The sequence below is a fragment of the Oncorhynchus clarkii genome, chromosome 1 (assembly GCF_045791955.1).
Source record: "Oncorhynchus clarkii lewisi isolate Uvic-CL-2024 chromosome 1, UVic_Ocla_1.0, whole genome shotgun sequence".
Lineage (NCBI taxonomy): Eukaryota > Metazoa > Chordata > Actinopteri > Salmoniformes > Salmonidae > Oncorhynchus > Oncorhynchus clarkii.
Window position 1 is genome coordinate 57,688,203 of NC_092147.1, and position 19,080 is coordinate 57,707,282.

Here is a 19,080-nt window from a genome sequence, read left to right on the forward strand (position 1 = left end):
TTCAGTACTTGATGCACATGTGCTTTGCAAGGCTGCAAAAAGGTTTGCAGCATGGATAAGGTTATTTTCGCTATCTAGAAAACTATCTAGAAAAGTGGTTAGCTTTTTTGTTAGATAGCAAGCTAACTGGCTTGACTGTTTATGAACTTCCGTTTGGACCACCACAGTCAAGCAATGCACGAGTTGAAAATATTGAACACGTGTTACACAGAACGCACCACAACCTTGCGTTGCGGACTACTTCATTGACAATTCATAGTGGATATGAGGCTTGAAGATTAAGCCAATATGTAATGCATATACAGTGATTTGCATTGGGGGCATTTATTTGACATTGGAACATGTTTTAAAACCAACATTTAATGCAAATGTAAATTAGATATGAACAAATATCATTGTTAATGTTTAGACAAATATTTTTCATACATTATTCATAAATACAGGTTTAAAATACTATAGGTTAATGACACTTTTCTATTACGTGGAGGACTTTAATTTGAACACTTTATAAATTCCGTGACCCGGAAGTACTTCAGTGTTGCTGACGAGGTGCTGATGGGTCGATGTCAACTGGATGAAAATACAAGATCTATCGCTTCAATACACTGGTAAGGTTGTATGAAGCCCTTCAGTCTGCACATGAACTAAATTGGAACTAGTAGCTAGTTTTGGCGTATGTATTATTTTCAGGCATGACGTGCGATTTGCCAAGTTAGCAGGACTGAACTAGCTAGCTAGCTAACACGAATCATATCAGATAATAAATTACCTAGCTAGCCAACTTGGTTAATAGCTTTTATTGCAGTGATTATTGGCTGTTTTTAAATTGATAGAGTAGGCTTGATAGTTAGCGTTAGCTGTGACGAGGCAGTATTTCTAACCTATAACGGTATTATACACACATAATATATTACATCAGAGTTTCTAAATCCAGAGGCGCAAATTGCGAGACTTCCGGGAACGTTCGCGAAACAGACCAGGCCTGGGTTTGAGAAAGCAATGAGAGAAGTGAAAATAATTCTTCCTTCATTTTTTTCCGAAAACTAAAGACGCAACCCTAGATTCGAGCCAATGTCTTAAGTAGTTTAACATGTTATTACTCCAACCTTGTGAAAGTGACAAACTGGCACGTTTTCGTCAAGAACAACTTTAGATCAAAGGAGTGCCTTTGATTTGACTGCGTGCGCATGCGCTGTTTGGCGTGAGACGGCCGATCCGATGACGTGTTTGTGCGCATGCGTTTAGCTATTCAACGTCGCCATGACATCGCCTACAAGTGTGATTGGGAATTCCTAATGGAGAATCAGTTTCTGCCTGACTTTGGTTACATGTCTGAACCAGAATCTGGGTTTACAGGGGATGTTGAATATGGCGATTCTCCATTAAACCCGTGGCTTTTGTTTAATGTCAAATCAGGTACAATAAGTTTTATATTTGATATTCGTTTTTTCTATCATCGATAGCTATTGAGCCAAGCATGCGATGACTATGAAAATCGAGGGAGGCTATACGTCGTGCAGAGAGTCCATCCTGATGAGCATTTCCCAGCCAACAACAAATATTCCCACAACTTTAGAATTTTCCCTTAAAGTGGAAACTGACAACGTTTTAATTACTTTGCATCGAGGAACACAAGCATTTCGCAACACCCGCAATAACCTGCTAAATATTTTATTTGATATGAAACACACTTAAATCAGTGAAATATAAATTTCCCAGTTTATGCTGCAAAACCAACTTTATAAGAGGTTTTAAAAATAGGTTATGTTTGAATAAACATTGCATGATGTACACTAAGGCATTGTCAGAATAGATGGATGCTGTTCAATGCATGATTAATATAATTCGCCAATAACTTTCTTGGTAGTCCAAAAAATATAGCTATCAGGTTGTAAATCACAGCTGGCCTGGTACATTTATTTGCAGCCTCCATTCAGGATGCACTGTTTGTTTCAATGACTCAATATTTTTGACATAAACGGACGAATGTAACTCAGGTTGGGAATGTCAAAATCATCAAACTAGCAAGGATCACAAGTCAGTTATAATGTGGCTAATAGGCTAGCGTATCTATTAGGCTTGGGCGGTATACCTTATACCGGGGTATTTGGAAATAGCCACAGGGTGGTTTTTCAACACTGTTTACTATTACTTTAGTTTTTAAAGAAATGTTAATATTTGTAGATTATTTTTAAGTAAATACCTGCAGCCAACTTGTGCAATGTGTAAGGAGATAAAGCATGTTCTTCATTTCACCTTTCACATTATGGAGCTTTATACTTCCCCAGAACAGTTGAGGTTTTGAGTGCTTGTTTGTAAATTCCACTACTGGAGAAAACAGGAGAAGGTGAGTCCAGCTGTGTATTGACAGGGGTTGCGTTTTATATTGAAAGGTAAGGATTTTTTTGCTTCAATATTGTGATCAGGGACTTACAACCATATTTTAACTTCACAGAAAATACATCAGTGCAACACATTCTGCTGAAAATAGCTTAATTTTCATGAACAGAAATGAAACGCTGTTTGGCTGGCAAGCCTCACAAAATTAGTTGCTTGGCCATCGTATTTCTAATGTTTATCATAGAAAAAATGTAGCCAGCAATATTTCCTAATGTTTTGCTTAAAGTTAATCTTGAGTTTTTTACTGGAGAAATGTAGGCTGGCTACACCAACAAAAGTGCTGGAGACAAAAGCTACATGTCAGTCAGAGTGCTGTCTGCTGTTGGAATGGCCGTTTTGTGAATTCTCATCTGAGTGGAGAAGTGCAACTGAAGCACAATTAGTCTGATGCACAGCAGAAATTAAAATTTTAGATCTGCATTTACTAAACACAGCATGATATTTCCCCTGTGTGAAAAATGAATCATTTTGTGTTAATGTGAGGTCTTGGGTATGACGATACAAGCCTGGCACACCTGTATTTGGGGAGTTTCTACCATTCTTCTCTGCAGATCCTTTCAAGCTCTGTCAAGTTGGATGAGAAGCGTTGCTGCACGGCTATTTTCAGGTCTCTCCAGAGATGTTCGATCAAGTTCAAGTCTGGGCTCTGGCTTGGCCACTCAAGGACATTCAGAGACTTGTCCCAAAGCCACTCCTGCGTTGTCTTGGCTTTGTGCTTGGGGTTGTTGTCTTATTGTACCTGATATGACACTCACCTCAATTTGAGGTCCTGTGTGCTCTGGAGCAGGTTTTCATCAAGGATCTCTCTGTACTTTGCTCCGTTCATCTTTGCCTTGATCCTGACTAGTCTCCTAGTCCCTGCCCCTGAAAAACATCCCCACAGCTTCACCGTAGAGATGGTGCCAGGTTTCCTCCAGACTTGGCATTCGGGCCAAAGTGTTCAATCTTGGTTTCATCAGACCAGAGAATCTTGTTTCTCATGGTCTGAGAGTCTAAGTGCCTTTTGGCAAACTCAAAGCAGACTGTCATGTGACTTCCACCTGGCCACTCTACCATAAAGGCCTAATTGGTGGAGTGCTGCAGAGATGGGAGAACCTTCCAGAAAGACAACTATCTCCACAGAGGAACTTTGGAGCTCTGTCAGAGTGACCCTGATTGCTCAGTTTGGCCGGGCTGCCAGCTTTAGGAGGGAGTCTTGCTTGTACCAAACTTCTTCCATTTAAGAATGATGGAGGCCACTGTGTTCTTGGGGGCCTTCAATGCTGCAGACTGTTTTTTTGTTACCTTTCCCCAGATCTGTGCCTCGACACAATCCTTTCTCGGCGCTCAACGGACAATTCCTTTGACCTCATGGCTTGATTTTTGCAACTGTGGGACCTTATGCAGACAGGTGGGTGCCTTTCCAAATTGTGTACAATCAATTGAATTTACCACAGGTAGACTCCAAGTTGTGAAAACATCAAGGCTCCATGGAAACAGGATGCACCTGAGTTACATTTTGAGTCTCATAGCAAAGGGTCTGAATACTTCTGTGATTTATTTTTTTATTTTCATATATTTGTAAACAATTTTGGCTGTAACGTAATAAAAGGTGGAAAAAGTCAAGGGATCTGAATACTTTCCGAATACACTGTGTATATATATATATATATATTGAACAAAAATAAACGCAACATGCAACAATTTCAAAAATAATTGACTGAGTTACTCTTAATATATGGAAATCAGTCAATTTAAATAAATTCATTAGGCCCTAATCTAAGGATTTCACATGAGTGGGCAGGGTGCAGCCATGGGTGGGCCTTGGAGGGCATAGGCCCACATACTGCGGAGCCAGGCCCGGCCAATCAGAATTAGTTTCTCCCCAGGAAAGGGCTTTATTTAATTTTTTTTCTCATGAAACATGGCACTTTACATGTTGCATTTTATATTTTTGTTCAGTGTAATATGAATAAATAAAACTAGACATTTTTAGCCAACGGTCTGCTCTGTTGCATGATCCTCATTGCTTTCCAACATTGTTTTTATGTACAGTGATTTTATGAATTTTAGATCTGTTATCTCAGAACTGTCCCAGAGTTGGTTTTGAACCGTAGACATGTTTTCATCGTCCAAAGGGCAATGGGTAATTTCGAGCCCTGGAGGGAATTATTTTATAAAGCCATTACAAGTATTTGGCTGTTATTGTAATGTTGGAATATTTTATATGCTACCAAGGGTTGCCAACCATTCTCCAGGAGAGCCTTAAAGGGGCAGTGTTGTATTTTGAGACAGGCTTGAATATGCGAAGAAGCCAATAGGCAGAGGGTAACCTTAGAAAAATTATGGTTAAAAAAAAGATAGTAATGCATTTGATTTTGTATTGGTTCCTTGCATCATACACAAGTAAAAAAATTGTCTTGTTTTTTTGGACAATAAAAACATGAGTCTTGTCCAATGTAAAAGTGGCAAAAAAAAAAGTGAATGTTAAGCTCTGACATTTTTATTGCAACGGTGCAAGAATATTCCAGGTTAGTTTTCTGAGAGTTGGGAGAATCGCCCATCAACATCATACCAAACAAACACAGAACATGGTTGCCGTGTTCTCAGAATATATATTATTTTTTTTTTGTAGACACATTTCATGGGAATGTTGCAAGAACATTCATGTGTCCAATGTTGTTTACAGGGCTTGACATTAACTTTTTTGCCATTTGTCTTTCGGACCCCCCCAGAAAAAGCTCTGTAACACCATCAACCAAATGGGTGACTGAAAATTATATGTTATCACCCTGTAGCGTCCATGCCAATTGTTTTTGACTGTTACGGATTTGGCTGGCATGCTACGGGAGGGACGAGAGGAGCCAAATCTTTTTCGATCAGCCTATTCCACTGGTGGAGTTGTGGCCTGAAAGACGAGTAGTAGTCTAGGCCTGTCTGTGTGCCGACGCGTACAGATGGAGCGGCTGACACAGTCAGCAAGCCTCGCTGGCTGTGCGTCTTGGAATCGGCTAAACTTTGGACATTGAGATATTAGATAAATGATAGAGAAGAAGAAGCCTTGAATAGGAAGAGTGGAAGAGAGTGGGTTTTGTGTAAATGATCATGGGCCTAGCCAGAACCATGAAAAACAGCCCCAGACTGTTATTCCTCCTCAACCAAACGTTACAATTGTTACTGCATTGGGGCAGGTAGCGTTCTCCTGGCATCTGCCAAACCCAAATTTGTCCGTCAGACTGCCAGATGGTGACGTGTGACTCATCACTCCAGAAAACGCGAAACGCGTAACCCCGGTTCAATGAACCAAGCATGTAATTTTTTTATTTATTTATTTATTTTTTCAGAGTTTCTTTCGCGACCACTGCTCCAGAGTTCAATAGCGGCGAGCTTTACACCACTCCAGCCGATGCTTGGTATTGCGCATGTTGATCTTAGGTTCGTGTGCAGGCTGCTCGACCATGGAAAATGTTCATGAAGCTTCCGACGAACAGTTCTGTGCTGACGTTGCTTGCAGAAGCAGTTTGGAACTCTTTAGTGAGTGTTGCAACCGAGAACAGACTATTTTTACTCGCTACGCCCTTCAGCTCTCACTGGTCCTGTTCTGTGATCTTGTGTGGCCTACACTTCGCGGCTGAGCCTTTGTTGCTCCTAGATGTTTCCACTTCACAATAACGGCATTTACAGTTGACCGGGGCATCTCGAGGAGGGCAGAAATTTGACACACTGACTTGTTGGAAAGGTGGCATCCTATGATGATGGCACGTTGAAAGTCACTGAGTTCTTCAGGAAGGCCATTCTACTACCAATGTTTGTCTACGGAGATTGCATGGTTGTGTGCTCAATTTTATAAACCTGTCAGCAACTAGTGTTGCTGAAATAGCTAAATACACTCATTTGAAGGGGTGGATGGAGAAGAATCTACACTTGTTTTTTGTCAAATAAAAAATATGATTTCAGATTTCAATATTTATAGCTCTTAAACAAAGCGTGCCATGACTATGAAAATGATATATTCTGAATTGGGAGGATGGAGAAAAATCCACACCTTTTTTGTTTGTTTGAACTCCTGAAGAAAATGTAAATCTTCAATAGCTCTTCAAAAAAGTGTGACGTGACTCTGACTGTTATAGATTCTAAATCGGGAGGATGGAGAAAAATACATGCCATTTTGGTGTGCGAATTTGTTATAAACAACATTTGTGGTAGTGGGGGGGATTTCATTCTCCAATAGCTCCAAGTTTTCCATGACTATGAAAATTATATATTCTGAATCGGGAGGATAGAGAAAAGTCCATGCCTTTTTTTTTCTGATTTTGATTTCAACCTTCAATAGCTCTTAAACTTTGTATTCTGAATTAGAATAGAGGATAGAGAAGAATCTATACTTTTTTTCTGGGGGGTTAAAAACAAAAGGTATCCATTCTCAAAAGGTCAAAATTAAACAGTTACATGCAACTGAAAAAATGCCTTTTCTGGAAAAAGTATTGTTTTTGACCTAGTACGCATGCCAAAATCCACCTCCAGTAAAATCACTCATTACTGCCACACACAGGTCGGCTGGTCCAGCAGCAGGAAAGGTCATTGATTATCACCTACAGCAGTGTGTGAATGTCATATCGATCTATTGTTTCACCCGTGCTACACGGAATGCAATATTTCATGCAAGTAGATTAAGTAGACCATATAAGGTACTTTTTTACAGTTGTATGTTTCTAGATGGCTTTATTTAGTGTGTTTTCATTCAATTTTTTTATACTGCAGGAGGTGTAGAAGAGATGGATTTGGCGCATGCAGAATACTTAGATTCTATCCAGACAAGGCATAGTGGGTGTAGCCAATGGCATGGTCTCAGACAATTTTAAAGGCCTGGCTCTTGGCCAAAGTTTTTAAACCTGTTTGGCGCAGGCGTGCCAATAGCGACCGACCTCGACAACATCCAGTGAAATTGCAGAGCGCCAAATTCATAAAAAACATTTCATAAAAATACAAGTGTTATACATCGTTCTACCATCCCACCTGCCCAACATCCGGTGAAATTGCAGGGGGCGCAATTCAAACTACGGTATTATAAATATTTAACTTTCATAAAATCACAAGTGTAATACATCAAAATAAAGCTTAACTTCTTGTTAAGCCAACCGCCGTGTTTCAAAAAGGCTTTAAGGCGAAAGCAAACCATGCGATTATCTGAGGACAGTGCCGCGCATACAAACACATGAAAAACATATTTCAACCAGGCAGGTGCCTGGAAAGTCAGAAATAGCGATATTAAAAGTGCCTTACCTTTGATCTTCTTCTGTTGGCACTCCAAAAGGTCCCAGTTGCATCACAAATGGTCCTTTTGTTCGATAATGTCCTTCTTTATATCTATAAAAACTCAGTTAAGCTGGCTTGCTTCAGTCAATAATCCACCCAGTTTCCCTCCATCAAAATGTATACAAAATGAATCCCAAACGTTACTAATAAACTATTCCAAAGAAGTCAAACAACGTTTATAATCAAACCTTAGTTACCCTAATACGTAAATAAATGATTCAATTTAAGGTCGGTGAATTGTTATTGTCTTTACCGGAGAAAAATACCAAAGAATGCGCTCTCTTCCACGTGCTTGGAAACACTACAGCCAAAATGGGAGCCACCTAGAAAAACTACAATTTCTGGCTCATTTTTCCAAAAACCAGCCTGAAACTCTTTCTAAAGACTTTTGACATCTAGTGAAAGCCCTAGGAACTGAAATCTGGGAGGACTTTGCCTTATTATCAAAGTGATAGCCATTGAAAATAGAGGTAGGCTGATTTTTTTGTTTAGATTTTTTGGGGGGATGGTTTGTCCTCGGTTTCGCCTGCCATATCAGTTCTGTTATACTCAGACATAATTTTAACAGTTTTAGAAACTAGAGTTTTCTGTCCAAATCTACCAATTATATGCATATCCTAGCTTCTGGGCTTTAGTAACTGGCAGTTTACTTTGTGCACCTCATTCATCCAAACTTCCGAATACTGCTCCCTAGCCTAAAAAAGCTAAAGCTAATTTAAGACAATTCTACACATTTTGCCATGGGTAGAGACAACATTTTACAGTTTTAAAGTGAATTTCCTGCATTTCTACACATTTTGTCATGGGGTTGAGAGAGAATTTTTGTGGCTTTGAAGCTAATTTCCTACACATTTTGCCATGCCTTATGCTGTGTTCCAATTCTGAGTGACTAAAACATTTTTTTTAAATTCATTGCGACGTTACTTGAATTTTAGATTTTCCCTGACTCTTAGTTTTATTTAGGTGATTGTTAGTTCTCAGATGATCTTGTATAAAAAAAATATAGCTCCATCTTTATACAGTTTGCACTGAAAACGTTTTACCACCCGATAATTGTGTTTTTAAATTAAATACAAATTGTAATATTTTTTTTTTTGTAGTGGTGGCAACGATTTGGCAGCCCACCGCTGGTAAATTAATATATGGAAAGCACTGCTTCATCTTTTGTTCTCTCACTCTGTAACTGTGTGTGTGTGTGTGTTGTAGGTGAGTTTGGGTGAGGATGACGATGACTCACGTGGGGGCAGTAGTTGGTGCAGTAACTGCAGTGATGGCCATCTTGCTGCACTCCTCCATTCACAAGATAGAGGAGGGGCACCTAGCTGTTTACTACAGGTATGATCCATGACCCCCAACCCTCTGTCATCCATTCACCAGGTAGTGAAGTACTGTGAAAAGTAGATTCATATTATTGGTTCATTTCTGTGTTTTAGAGGAGGAGCTTTGCTAACTGCACCCAACGGCCCTGGATACCACATTATGATGCCCTTTCTTACCACCTACAGATCAGTACAGGTACTATCTGACCCCTAAACCCTGACCCCTGACTTCTAACTCTGGATACCACATCATGCTGGCCTTTATTACATCTACAGATCAGTTCTAAAAAAACTTTCTCTTCCAGACGACTCTTCAAACTGATGAGATAAAGAACGTGCCTTGTGGAACTAGGTAAATCTAGAACCGTTGCATGGTGTTTCTGAAAGGTGTTTGTGTGTGCTTGTGTGGCGGAGGACGTTGACCATGTTCGTGACCATGTTTCTGATATGTTCTCTCCACAGTGGGGGAGTGATGATCTACTTTGACCGTATAGAGGTGGTCAACATGCTGGTGCCCTCATCTGGTAAGACCTTTAGAACTACTAGCTAACAGAGTGGATCCCTAGGACACCTACGTTGTCCCTGTTGCTATGTAGTTGGAAAGGGGGGGGGGGTGACGTTTCTACTTTCCTAGTGTATACTAACCTCTCTCTCTCTCTTCACAGTGGTGGACACAGTGAAGAACTATACAGCTGATTATGACAAAACTCTCATTTTCAACAAGATTCACCACGAACTCAACCAATTCTGCAGCGTACACACTTTACAGGAGGTCTACATCGAGCTGTTTGGTGAGCATTCACTCGCTCACTTGTATATCTGCTGAGACACTTTCTATACATCAGTCTAACTCTTTTTTTTCCCTCTCCTGCGTCTTGGTTTGTCAGATATCATTGATGAGAACCTGAAAATCGCTCTGCAGAAAGACCTAAACTCTATGGCGCCTGGACTAACGATACAGGTACACACACACACCAGGGTTGGGGTCAATCTCACACACACACACACACACACACACCAGGATTGGGGTTGATTCCATTCCAACTCAGGTGAGTGTGTGTTTGTGTCAGGGTTGGGGTCAATTCCCATTTAATTCAGTCAATTCAGGAAGTAAAGTGAAATTACCACTTTGCGCCAAGTTTACTTCCTGAATTGACTGAATTAAATGGGAATTGACCCCAACCCTGACACAAACACACACTCACCTGGGTGGTTGGGTGCATTCAGCAGGAAGCAATGTTTTGGAACATTCAGTTAATAATATGTTATGTAGAACAATAATGCCTCTCTGACATGTAGAATAAGGAATCGCATCAGTGCTATTTGTGGCACTTCTATCTGCAGCATTTGACAATCGGGGCCTAAAATTAACACCTGCCAAATGCGGGTAGATTTTGGCATTGGCAGGTAATATGTCTATTTCACCAGCCACGTTGGCGGTTGGTCTGTGTTCCACAGTGCCCAAGTATGATCACATTTATAGCAAAAATAAATGCTGCAGTACCTGTTTTCAAAGTATCTGGCGTTTTAGTTTCATAGCTGGTATATTAATCACACAAAGTCAAAGCTCTACACTGAACAAAAATATAATCTACTTTGACCATATAGAGGTGGTCAATACTCTAAAATGTTGTGCACAAATTTGTTTACAACCCTGTTCGTGAGCAATTCTCCTTTGCCAAGATAATCCAGCCACCTGGCAGGTGTGGCATATCAAGAAGCTTATTAAACAGCATGCTCATTACACAGGTGCACCATGTGCTGGGGACAATAAAAGGCCACGTTAAAAGGTGCAGTTTTGTCACACAAAATAATGCCACAGATGTCTCGTTTTGAGGGGGAATGTGGAATTGGCACGCTGACTGCAGGAATGTCCACAAGCGCTGTTGCCAGAGAATTTAATGAATGTTAATTTATCTACCGTAAACTGCCTTCAACGAATTTGGCAGTACATCCAACCAACCTCACAACCGCAGACCACGTGTAACCATGACACCCATGGCTGCACCCCCGCCCTGTCATGTGAAATCCATAGATTAGGGTCTAGTGAATTTATTTCAATTGGCTTAGTTGCTTTATATGAACTGTATATCAGTAAAATATTAGAAATTGTTGAATGTTTATTTTTGTTCAGTGTACGAATTTTACAATGGCCTATGCCACCTCGCACTGCAACACTGCCTGGCTTGGGGCTGTGTGCATGTATTTAACCAGGTAGGCTAGTTGAGAACAAGTTCTCATTTGCAACTGCGACCTGGCTAAGATGAAGCAAAGCAGTTCGACACATACAACAACACAGAGTTACACATGGATTAAACAAAACATAGTCAATAATACAGTAGAACAAAAAGTCTATATACAGGGAGTGCAAATGAAGTAAGATAAGGGAGTTAAGGCAATAAATAGGCCATGATTGCGAAGTAATTACAATATAGCAATTAAACACTGGAATGGTAGATGTGCAGAAGATGAATGTGCAAGTAGAGATACTGGGCTGCATATGGGCAAGATAAATAAATAAATACAGTATGGGGATGAGGTAGGTAGGTAGATGGGCTGTTTACAGATGGGCTATGTACAGGTGCAGTGATCTGTGAGCTGCTCTGACAGCTCGTGCTTAAAGCAAGTGAGGGAGATGTGAGTCTCCAGCTTCAGAGATTTTTGCAGTTCGTTCCAGTCATTGGCAGCAGAGAACTGGAAGGAAAGATGACTAAAGGAGGAATTGGCTTTGGGGGTGACCAGTGAGATATACCTGCTGGAGCGCGTGCTATGAGTGGGTGCTGCTATGGTGGCCAGTGAGTTGAGATAAGGCGGGGCTTTACCTAGCAGAGACTTGTATATAACCTGTAGCCAGTGGGTTTGGCGACGAGTATGAAGCGAGGGCCAACCAACGAGAGTGTACAGGTCGCAATGGTGGTTAGTGTATGGGGCTTTGGTGACAAAACGGATGGCACTGTGATAGACAGGTGCGGGCAGTGATCGATTTGAGTAGCATGCATTTAGTTTTACTTGCGTTTAAGAGCAGTTGGAGGCCACGGAAGGAGAGTTGTATGGCATTGAAGTTCGTCTGGAGGTTAGTTAACACTGTCCAAAGCGGGGCCAGAAGTATACAGAATGGTGTCATCTGCGTAGAGGTGGATCAGAGAATCACCAGCAGCAAGAGCGACATCATTGACGTATACAGAAAAGAGAGTCGGCCCGAGAATTGAACCCATTGGCACCCCCATAGAGACTGCCAGAGGTCCGGACAACAGGCCCTCCGATTTCACACACTGAATTCTATCAGAGAAGTAGTTGGTAAACCAGGCGAGGCAATCATTTGAGAAACCAAGGCTGTCTGCCAATAAGAATGTGGTGATTGACAGAGTCAAAAGCCTTGGCCAGGTCGATGAATACGGCTGCACAGTAATGTCTCTTATCGATGGCGGTTATGATTTCATTTAGGACCTTGAGCGTGGCTGAGGTGCACCCATGACCAGCTCTGAAACCAGATTGCATAGACATGACTCAAGTCACGTTACCATGGTAATCTCCCACCCTTAAAGGGGCAGGTGCCATGTTTCGTCTCTTCTGTGTTCTTTTGGTTAAAAGACTCGGGTCACAAAAAATGAAATTAAACAGTATACCACAATTCTTCTTACTAGTAATACATGTATTGTTTTAGAAACATTACAAAGCATGTTCTTTCCTGTTTTGTTAGTGTAATTGTGGGGGGAGGGATGTTGGGCTGGTTAAAAATCTGAGTGGCTGGTGGACCAAAAATGTAATGTTATGCCCTGCGTTCGGCTACTGAACGGAGCTCTGGTTTGTATATACTGAGTGTGTCTCTCTCTTATGTCCCAGGCTGTCCGAGTCACCAAGCCCAAAATCCCAGAGGCCATCAGGAGAAACTTTGAGCTCATGTGAGTGTTCTTACTCTTTATTTTTCTCTTCTGTTCTCTCATTTGTCCAGTGTCTCACTCTATTTTTTAGTTATTTCTATAAACCTCACTTTGTGTGTGTGTAACCTTTCTCTCTCTCTCTCTCACTGTGTGTGTAGGGAGGGGGAGAAGACTCGTCTGTTGGTAACGGTTCAGACTCAGAAGGTTGTGGAGAAAGAAGCTGAGACTGAGAGGAAGAAAGCCGTCATCGGTAACGTAGCAACACTCCATCTCATTAGTATACACACTTACAGTACACAACCAGTTGTGTATCTGAAAAAACTGGAGAGCTAAGTGGAGCTAATAAACCGTAACACTATATACTCTCCTTTTCCCCACCGCACACCGCTGTCTTTCTCTCAGAGGCTCAGAAGGTGGCTGAAGTAGCACAGATTCATTTCCAACAGAAGGTGATGGAGAAAGAGACTGAGAAGAGGATCTCTGAAATAGAGGGTGGGTGTGTGTGTGTGTGTGTGGGGGGTATGTGGTGTGTGTGTGTGTGTGCATATTAATGAACTCTGTCTATTTCAGACACTGCGTTCTTGGCAAAAATGAAGGCCAGGGCTGATGCAGAGTATTATACAGCCGCTAAGTTTGCTGAAGCTAACAGGGTAAGGCATGTCTATATATACAGTGCCTTGCGAAAGTATTCGGCCCCCTTGAACTTTGCAACCTTTTGCCACATTTCAGGCTTCAAACATAAAGATATAAAACTCTATTTTTTTGTGAAGAATCAACAACAAGTGGGACACAATCATGAAGTGGAACGACATTTATTGGATATTTCAAACTTTTTTAACAAATCAAAAACTGAAAAATTGGGCGTGCAAAATTATTCAGCCCCCTTAAGTTAATACTTTGTAGCGCCACCTTTTGCTGCGATTACAGCTGTAAGTCGCTTGGGGTATGTCTCTATCAGTTTTGCACATCGAGAGACTGAATTTTTTTCCCATTCCTCCTTGCAAAACAGCTCGAGCTCAGTGAGGTTGGATGGAGAGCATTTGTGAACAGCAGTTTTCAGTTCTTTCCACAGATTCTCGATTGGATTCAGGTCTGGACTTTGACTTGGCCATTCTAACACCTGGATATGTTTATTTTTGAACCAGTCCATTGTAGATTTTGCTTTATGTTTTGGATCATTGTCTTGTTGGAAGACAAATCTCCGTCCCAGTCTCAGGTCTTTTGCAGACTCCATCAGGTTTTCTTCCAGAATGGTCCTGTATTTGGCTCCATCCATCTTCCCATCAATTTTAACCATCTTCCCTGTCCCTGCTGAAGAAAAGCAGGCCCAAACCATGATGCTGCCACCACCATGTTTGACAGTGGGGATGGTGCGTTCAGGGTGATGAGCTGTGTTGCTTTTACGCCAAACATAACGTTTTGCATTGTTGCCAAAAAGTTCAATTTTGGTTTCATCTGACCAGAGCACCTTCTTCCACATGTTTGGTGTGTCTCCCAGGTGGCTTGTGGCAAACTTTAAACAACACTTTTTATGGATATCTTTAAGAAATGGCTTTCTTCTTGCCACTCTTCCATAAAGGCCAGATTTGTGCAATATACGACTGATTGTTGTCCTATGGACAGAGTCTCCCACCTCAGCTGTAGATCTCTGCAGTTCATCCAGAGTGATCATGGGCCTCTTGGCTGCATCTCTGATCAGTCTTCTCCTTGTATGAGCTGAAAGTTTAGAGGGACGGCCAGGTCTTGGTAGATTTGCAGTGGTCTGATACTCCTTCCATTTCAATATTATCGCTTGCACAGTGCTCCTTGGGATGTTTAAAGCTTGGGAAATATTTTTGTATCCAAATCCGGCTTTAAACTTCTTCACAACAGTATCTCGGACCTGCCTGGTGTGTTCCTTGTTCTTCATGATGCTCTCTGCGCTTTTAACGGACCTCTGAGACTATCACAGTGCAGGTGCATTTATACGGAGACTTGATTACACACAGGTGGATTGTATTTATCATCATTAGTCATTTAGGTCAACATTGGATCATTCAGAGATCCTCACTGAACTTCTGGAGAGAGTTTGCTGCACTGAAAGTAAAGGGGCTGAATAATTTTGCACGCCCAATTTTTCAGTTTTTGATTTGTTAAAAAAGTTTGAAATATCCAATAAATGTCGTTCCACTTCATGATTGTGTCCCACTTGTTGTTGATTCTTCACAAAAAAAAACAGTTTTATATCTTTATGTTTGAAGCCTGAAATGTGGCAAAAGGTCGCAAAGTTCAAGGGGGCCGAATACTTTCGCAAGGCACTGTATATATATGTATATATACACACACACTCACTCTCTGACATCATCTCTCTCCCATCTTTCCAGTTGAAGTTAACACCCGAGTACCTTGAGTTGATGAAGTACCAGGCGATAGCAGCCAACAGTAAGATCTACTTCGGCCAGGACATCCCTAACATGTTTGTCGAGGGACACAGCCCTACCCAGGACCCTGAGCCCCCGAAAGCCTCTGAACAGGCCAGACACTAAGATCCGAGACTAGCTGTCTGTCTGTCAGTTGAAGGGTTTGAGGGACAAAGGGAGTTTGAGGAGTCATTCCCCTAATTGGGGTGCGTAAAGGCTTTAGTTTTAATTCTATCGGCCAGAGAGAGGGAGGGAGAAGGGGGATTGGGAAAGAAGGATGGGGAGAGGAAGGAGTTAGCGAGAAACATGGAAAGAGAAATTCAGAAAAAAGTGAGGGGGGGTGGGGGTCGCAGGGAGAGAGCGAGCGGGTCTGTCTACACCTGTGTTGAGCAGGCAGTCGGTGGGAAGGATCAGTAAGAGGCATTAATGCTGATATCTGGCCTGGGTTGAGTGTTAGGCAGGTGGCTCTCAGTCGCCCTGCTCTACATGTGCAGCTTTGCATCGGATGCAACTCTTGGCTTTGTTTTTTGGAATTGTATAATTTTTGTTGTTGTTTGATGCTTTATGCAAAATAATGAATTTAAATTGAACTTGAACATTAAGTTCAGCCTTACTGTCTAATTTGTTTTTAGCTTAACTAGAATGTAAAGAAGGCAACACTAATTCTGAACTAAAGGGTTTCTGGTTCTGATTCTAAATGGGGTTGGGTGTATTGGTACTCCGGTCTCTTTCTAGTCATCCACAGTTTGTGTGTTTGCACGTGTGAGAGAGCAAGAAAGGGGTATGTGTGTGTGAGACTGAGGGAGAGCGAAAGGAAATGAGAAATTGTGTGTGAGCCCATACTCCATTCTTACCCCAGAGCAGATCTGAGCCAGGACAATGAGACACTACAAACCTTCAGTCTGTCTGTCGGCACACATGGGTTGGACTTCTCGTAAGCGCAGAAACACCCGGTGGAACTCCTTAGAACTCTTCTTAGAACCTATGTATGGGGGGGAGACTGATTAAAAATAGTTTTTCTGTAGAGGGCTGCGAGAGGACTGGCTTGTATTGCCATTCTAAGCTAAAGGGCTTCTGGGTAGTGTAGTCTTGGTGTGTATTTTCAGTCGGGAATATAGTGTCAGTGGAATAGTTGTAGTTAGATGTAGTTGATTCTCTGTTTGAGGCTGAGGTTAAACAAATGATCTAGGATCAGTTAAACTGGCTGGCAGAAGGACACTGAAGTCAGACTTGCCCTTTATTTTCTTTCTGTTTACTGTGAAACACCTCCAGTAGAGAATACAGGACTACTAATACAAGGGCTGTTGACGGTTTGCCTGGAACCACTACACTGTATGTCGGCCATGTGTGGCTATTGAATGCAAAACCAGACAAACCGGCTCCGACTACATTGACACAGGTAGAGCGGAAAGCCGATGCTTTTCTTGCGCCATCGTTCCGTTCAAACTGAGCTGGCTCTAATATTTTATTCTCACATGGTCCATTTCAAAGTTTTCAGCATAATTCCAGGCCAACAACTATGGTTGTGTAACCAGGCCAGCTCAGTACATCTTGATTTTACTTCACTCAGTTCAGCTCAGTAGTTTTTAGTTTGTATTTAGTAGGTAGAGAGGTAGCGTTAGTGTTAACTCTCAGGAAAGAGCTTGAGGTGACTAGTGACTTGGGCAGACAGCGTCATACTGTATTTTTTTATATATATATATGTACACGTGTATCTCATATACGTGTATATCTATATGGCTTGTATATCCCTATATGGTTCTTTATACAGAATGGCTGTAGTGCCACCTTCAGGCTCAGAAATTACAGGTGTAGGAATTGACAGGCTTACAGAGATAGACTTCAGTTCAGTAAAGCTACTCGGGCACTTCAGTAGATTAACCACCACTAACAGGGAAACTACTCTGGAGGAGTGTAACACAGTGGGTTCACAGAGTTAGCCAGCGAACTTTGAGAAACGCTCAGATGTAGGCTAGCTCTTGAATTTCCGGTTTGTTAAGAAAGAAACTCTTTATCAGTCGTTTGGAATGTTGAGTGAGTCAGTTACTGTGCCAATTTCAAGTGTATATAAACTTGAACATATGAATCCAGAATATTTAGGAAAGTTAGCTGGCGAACTCCTTCAATCCTGCCCTGTGACGTCACGCTACCGGGCTGCTGTTTACTGTACTTGATCTCACCAATCGTCTTTCTCCTATGGCATTGGTGGTGGGTTTAAATTAGAAAATGCAGAAAAGGATGGAATTAAATTTGTCATGGAAATAATTAACACGTTTTTGTGAATGTTACTTTTGTACAATTTTCATAATTTGAACTGTCTTATTTTAAAAGATTTATATGCAAAAAAAAAAGTTCAAGTTTTGACAATGTTCGAATATGTAAAATAAAACCTATTTTGATACCACAATGTGTGTCTGTGTGTGATTTTAAAACTGATCTGGTGGACTCACTAAACACGAATGCTTCGTTTATAAATTACAGTTCATTATGAAAGTATTCAGACCTCTTGACTTTCCACACTTTGTTACAGCTTTATTCTAATTTGGATTTAATAATTTTTTTCTCCCATAAATCTACAAACAATACCCCATAATTATAAAGGAAACGTGGGTTTTTAGACATTTTTGCAATTATATTCAAATAAAACATTTACATAAGTATTCAGACCCTTTATTCAGTACTTTGTTGAAGCACCTTTGTCAGCTATTACAGCCTCGAGTCTTCTTTTGGTATGACGCTACTAGCTTGGACAACCTGTATTTGGGGAGTTTCTCCAATTTTTTTACAGATCTTCTCAAGCTTTGTCAGGTTGGATAGGGAGCGTTGCTGCACAGCAATTTTCAGGTCTCTCCAGAGATGTTAAAGTCCGGGCTCTGGCTGGGCCACTTTCGAACATTCAGAGACTTATCCCGAAGCCACTTCTGCATTGTCTTGGCTGTGTGCTTAGGGTCGTTGTCCCGTTGGAAGGTGAACCTTAGCCCCAGTCTGGGGTCCTCTGGAGAAGGTTTTCATCAAGGAACACTGTACTTTGCTCCGTTCATCTTTGACTCGATCCTGACTAGTCTCCCAGTCCCTGCCGCTGTGAAACATCCCCCACAGCATCATGCTGCCACCACCATGCTTCACCGTAGGGATAGTGCCATGTTTCCTCCAGACATGACACTTGGCATTCAGGCCAAAGAGTTCAATCTTGGTTTCATCGGACCAGAGAATCTTGTTTCTCATGGTCTGAGAGTCCTTTAGGTGCCTTTTTTAAGGCAAACTCCAAGTGGCTGTCGTGCCATTTACTGAGTAGTGACTTCTGTCTGGCCAGTCTACCATAAAGGCCTGATTGGTGGAGTGCTGCAGAGATGGTTGTCTTTCTGGAAGGTTCTCCCATCTCCACAGAGGAACTATGGAGCGCTGTCAGATTGACCATCGGGTTCTTGGTCACCTCCCTGAACCTGCTCGGTTCTAGAATGAGTTTGGGTGGTTCCAAACTTCTTCCATTTAAGAATTGATGGAGGCCACTGTTTTCTTGGGGACCTTCAATGCTTCTTCCCCAGATCTGTGCCGTGACACAATCCTCTCTCTGAGCTCTACGGACAATTCCTTCGGCCTCCGGGCTTGTTTTTTGCTCTGACATGCACTGTCAACTGTGGGACCTTTTTATATACAGTCGTGGACAAAAGTTTTGAGAATGACACAAATATTAATTCCCACAAAGTTTGCTGCTTCAGTCTCTAGATATTTTTGTCAGATGTTACTATGGAATACTGAAGTATAATTACAAGCATTTCATAAGTG

General features: G+C 41.5%; 1 protein-coding gene across 2 annotated transcripts; it reads left to right on the forward strand.

Moving 5' to 3' along the window:
- The first annotated feature begins 516 nt into the window (after window positions 1-516).
- On the forward strand, window positions 517-17,701 carry LOC139409167 (ER lipid raft associated 1). Of its 2 annotated transcripts, XM_071153960.1 has the most exons (13): window positions 517-608; window positions 3,695-3,790; window positions 8,902-9,030; window positions 9,129-9,210; window positions 9,320-9,366; window positions 9,477-9,538; window positions 9,680-9,805; window positions 9,902-9,975; window positions 12,858-12,916; window positions 13,054-13,145; window positions 13,298-13,387; window positions 13,466-13,545; window positions 15,259-17,701. In XM_071153960.1, exons 3-13 carry the CDS (start codon window positions 8,918-8,920, stop codon window positions 15,418-15,420), a joined length of 987 nt encoding a protein of 328 aa, XP_071010061.1. In that variant the 5' UTR covers window positions 517-608; window positions 3,695-3,790; window positions 8,902-8,917; the 3' UTR covers window positions 15,421-17,701. The 2 variants fall into 2 exon arrangements, with proteins under 2 accessions (XP_071010061.1, XP_071010054.1); XM_071153953.1 differs by lacking the exon at window positions 3,695-3,790.
- Window positions 17,702-19,080: the final 1,379 nt, after the last annotated feature.

Bases quoted from the DNA above. Each gene is read 5' to 3' on its own strand.
- LOC139409167 (XM_071153960.1), top strand. From the start codon at position 8,918: ATGACGATGACTCACGTGGGGGCAGTAGTTGGTGCAGTAACTGCAGTG. The intron at 9,976-12,857 runs GTACACACACAC...CTTATGTCCCAG, and splicing joins CGCCTGGACTAACGATACAG to GCTGTCCGAGTCACCAAGCC. The intron at 13,546-15,258 runs GTAAGGCATGTC...CCATCTTTCCAG, and splicing joins AGTTTGCTGAAGCTAACAGG to TTGAAGTTAACACCCGAGTA.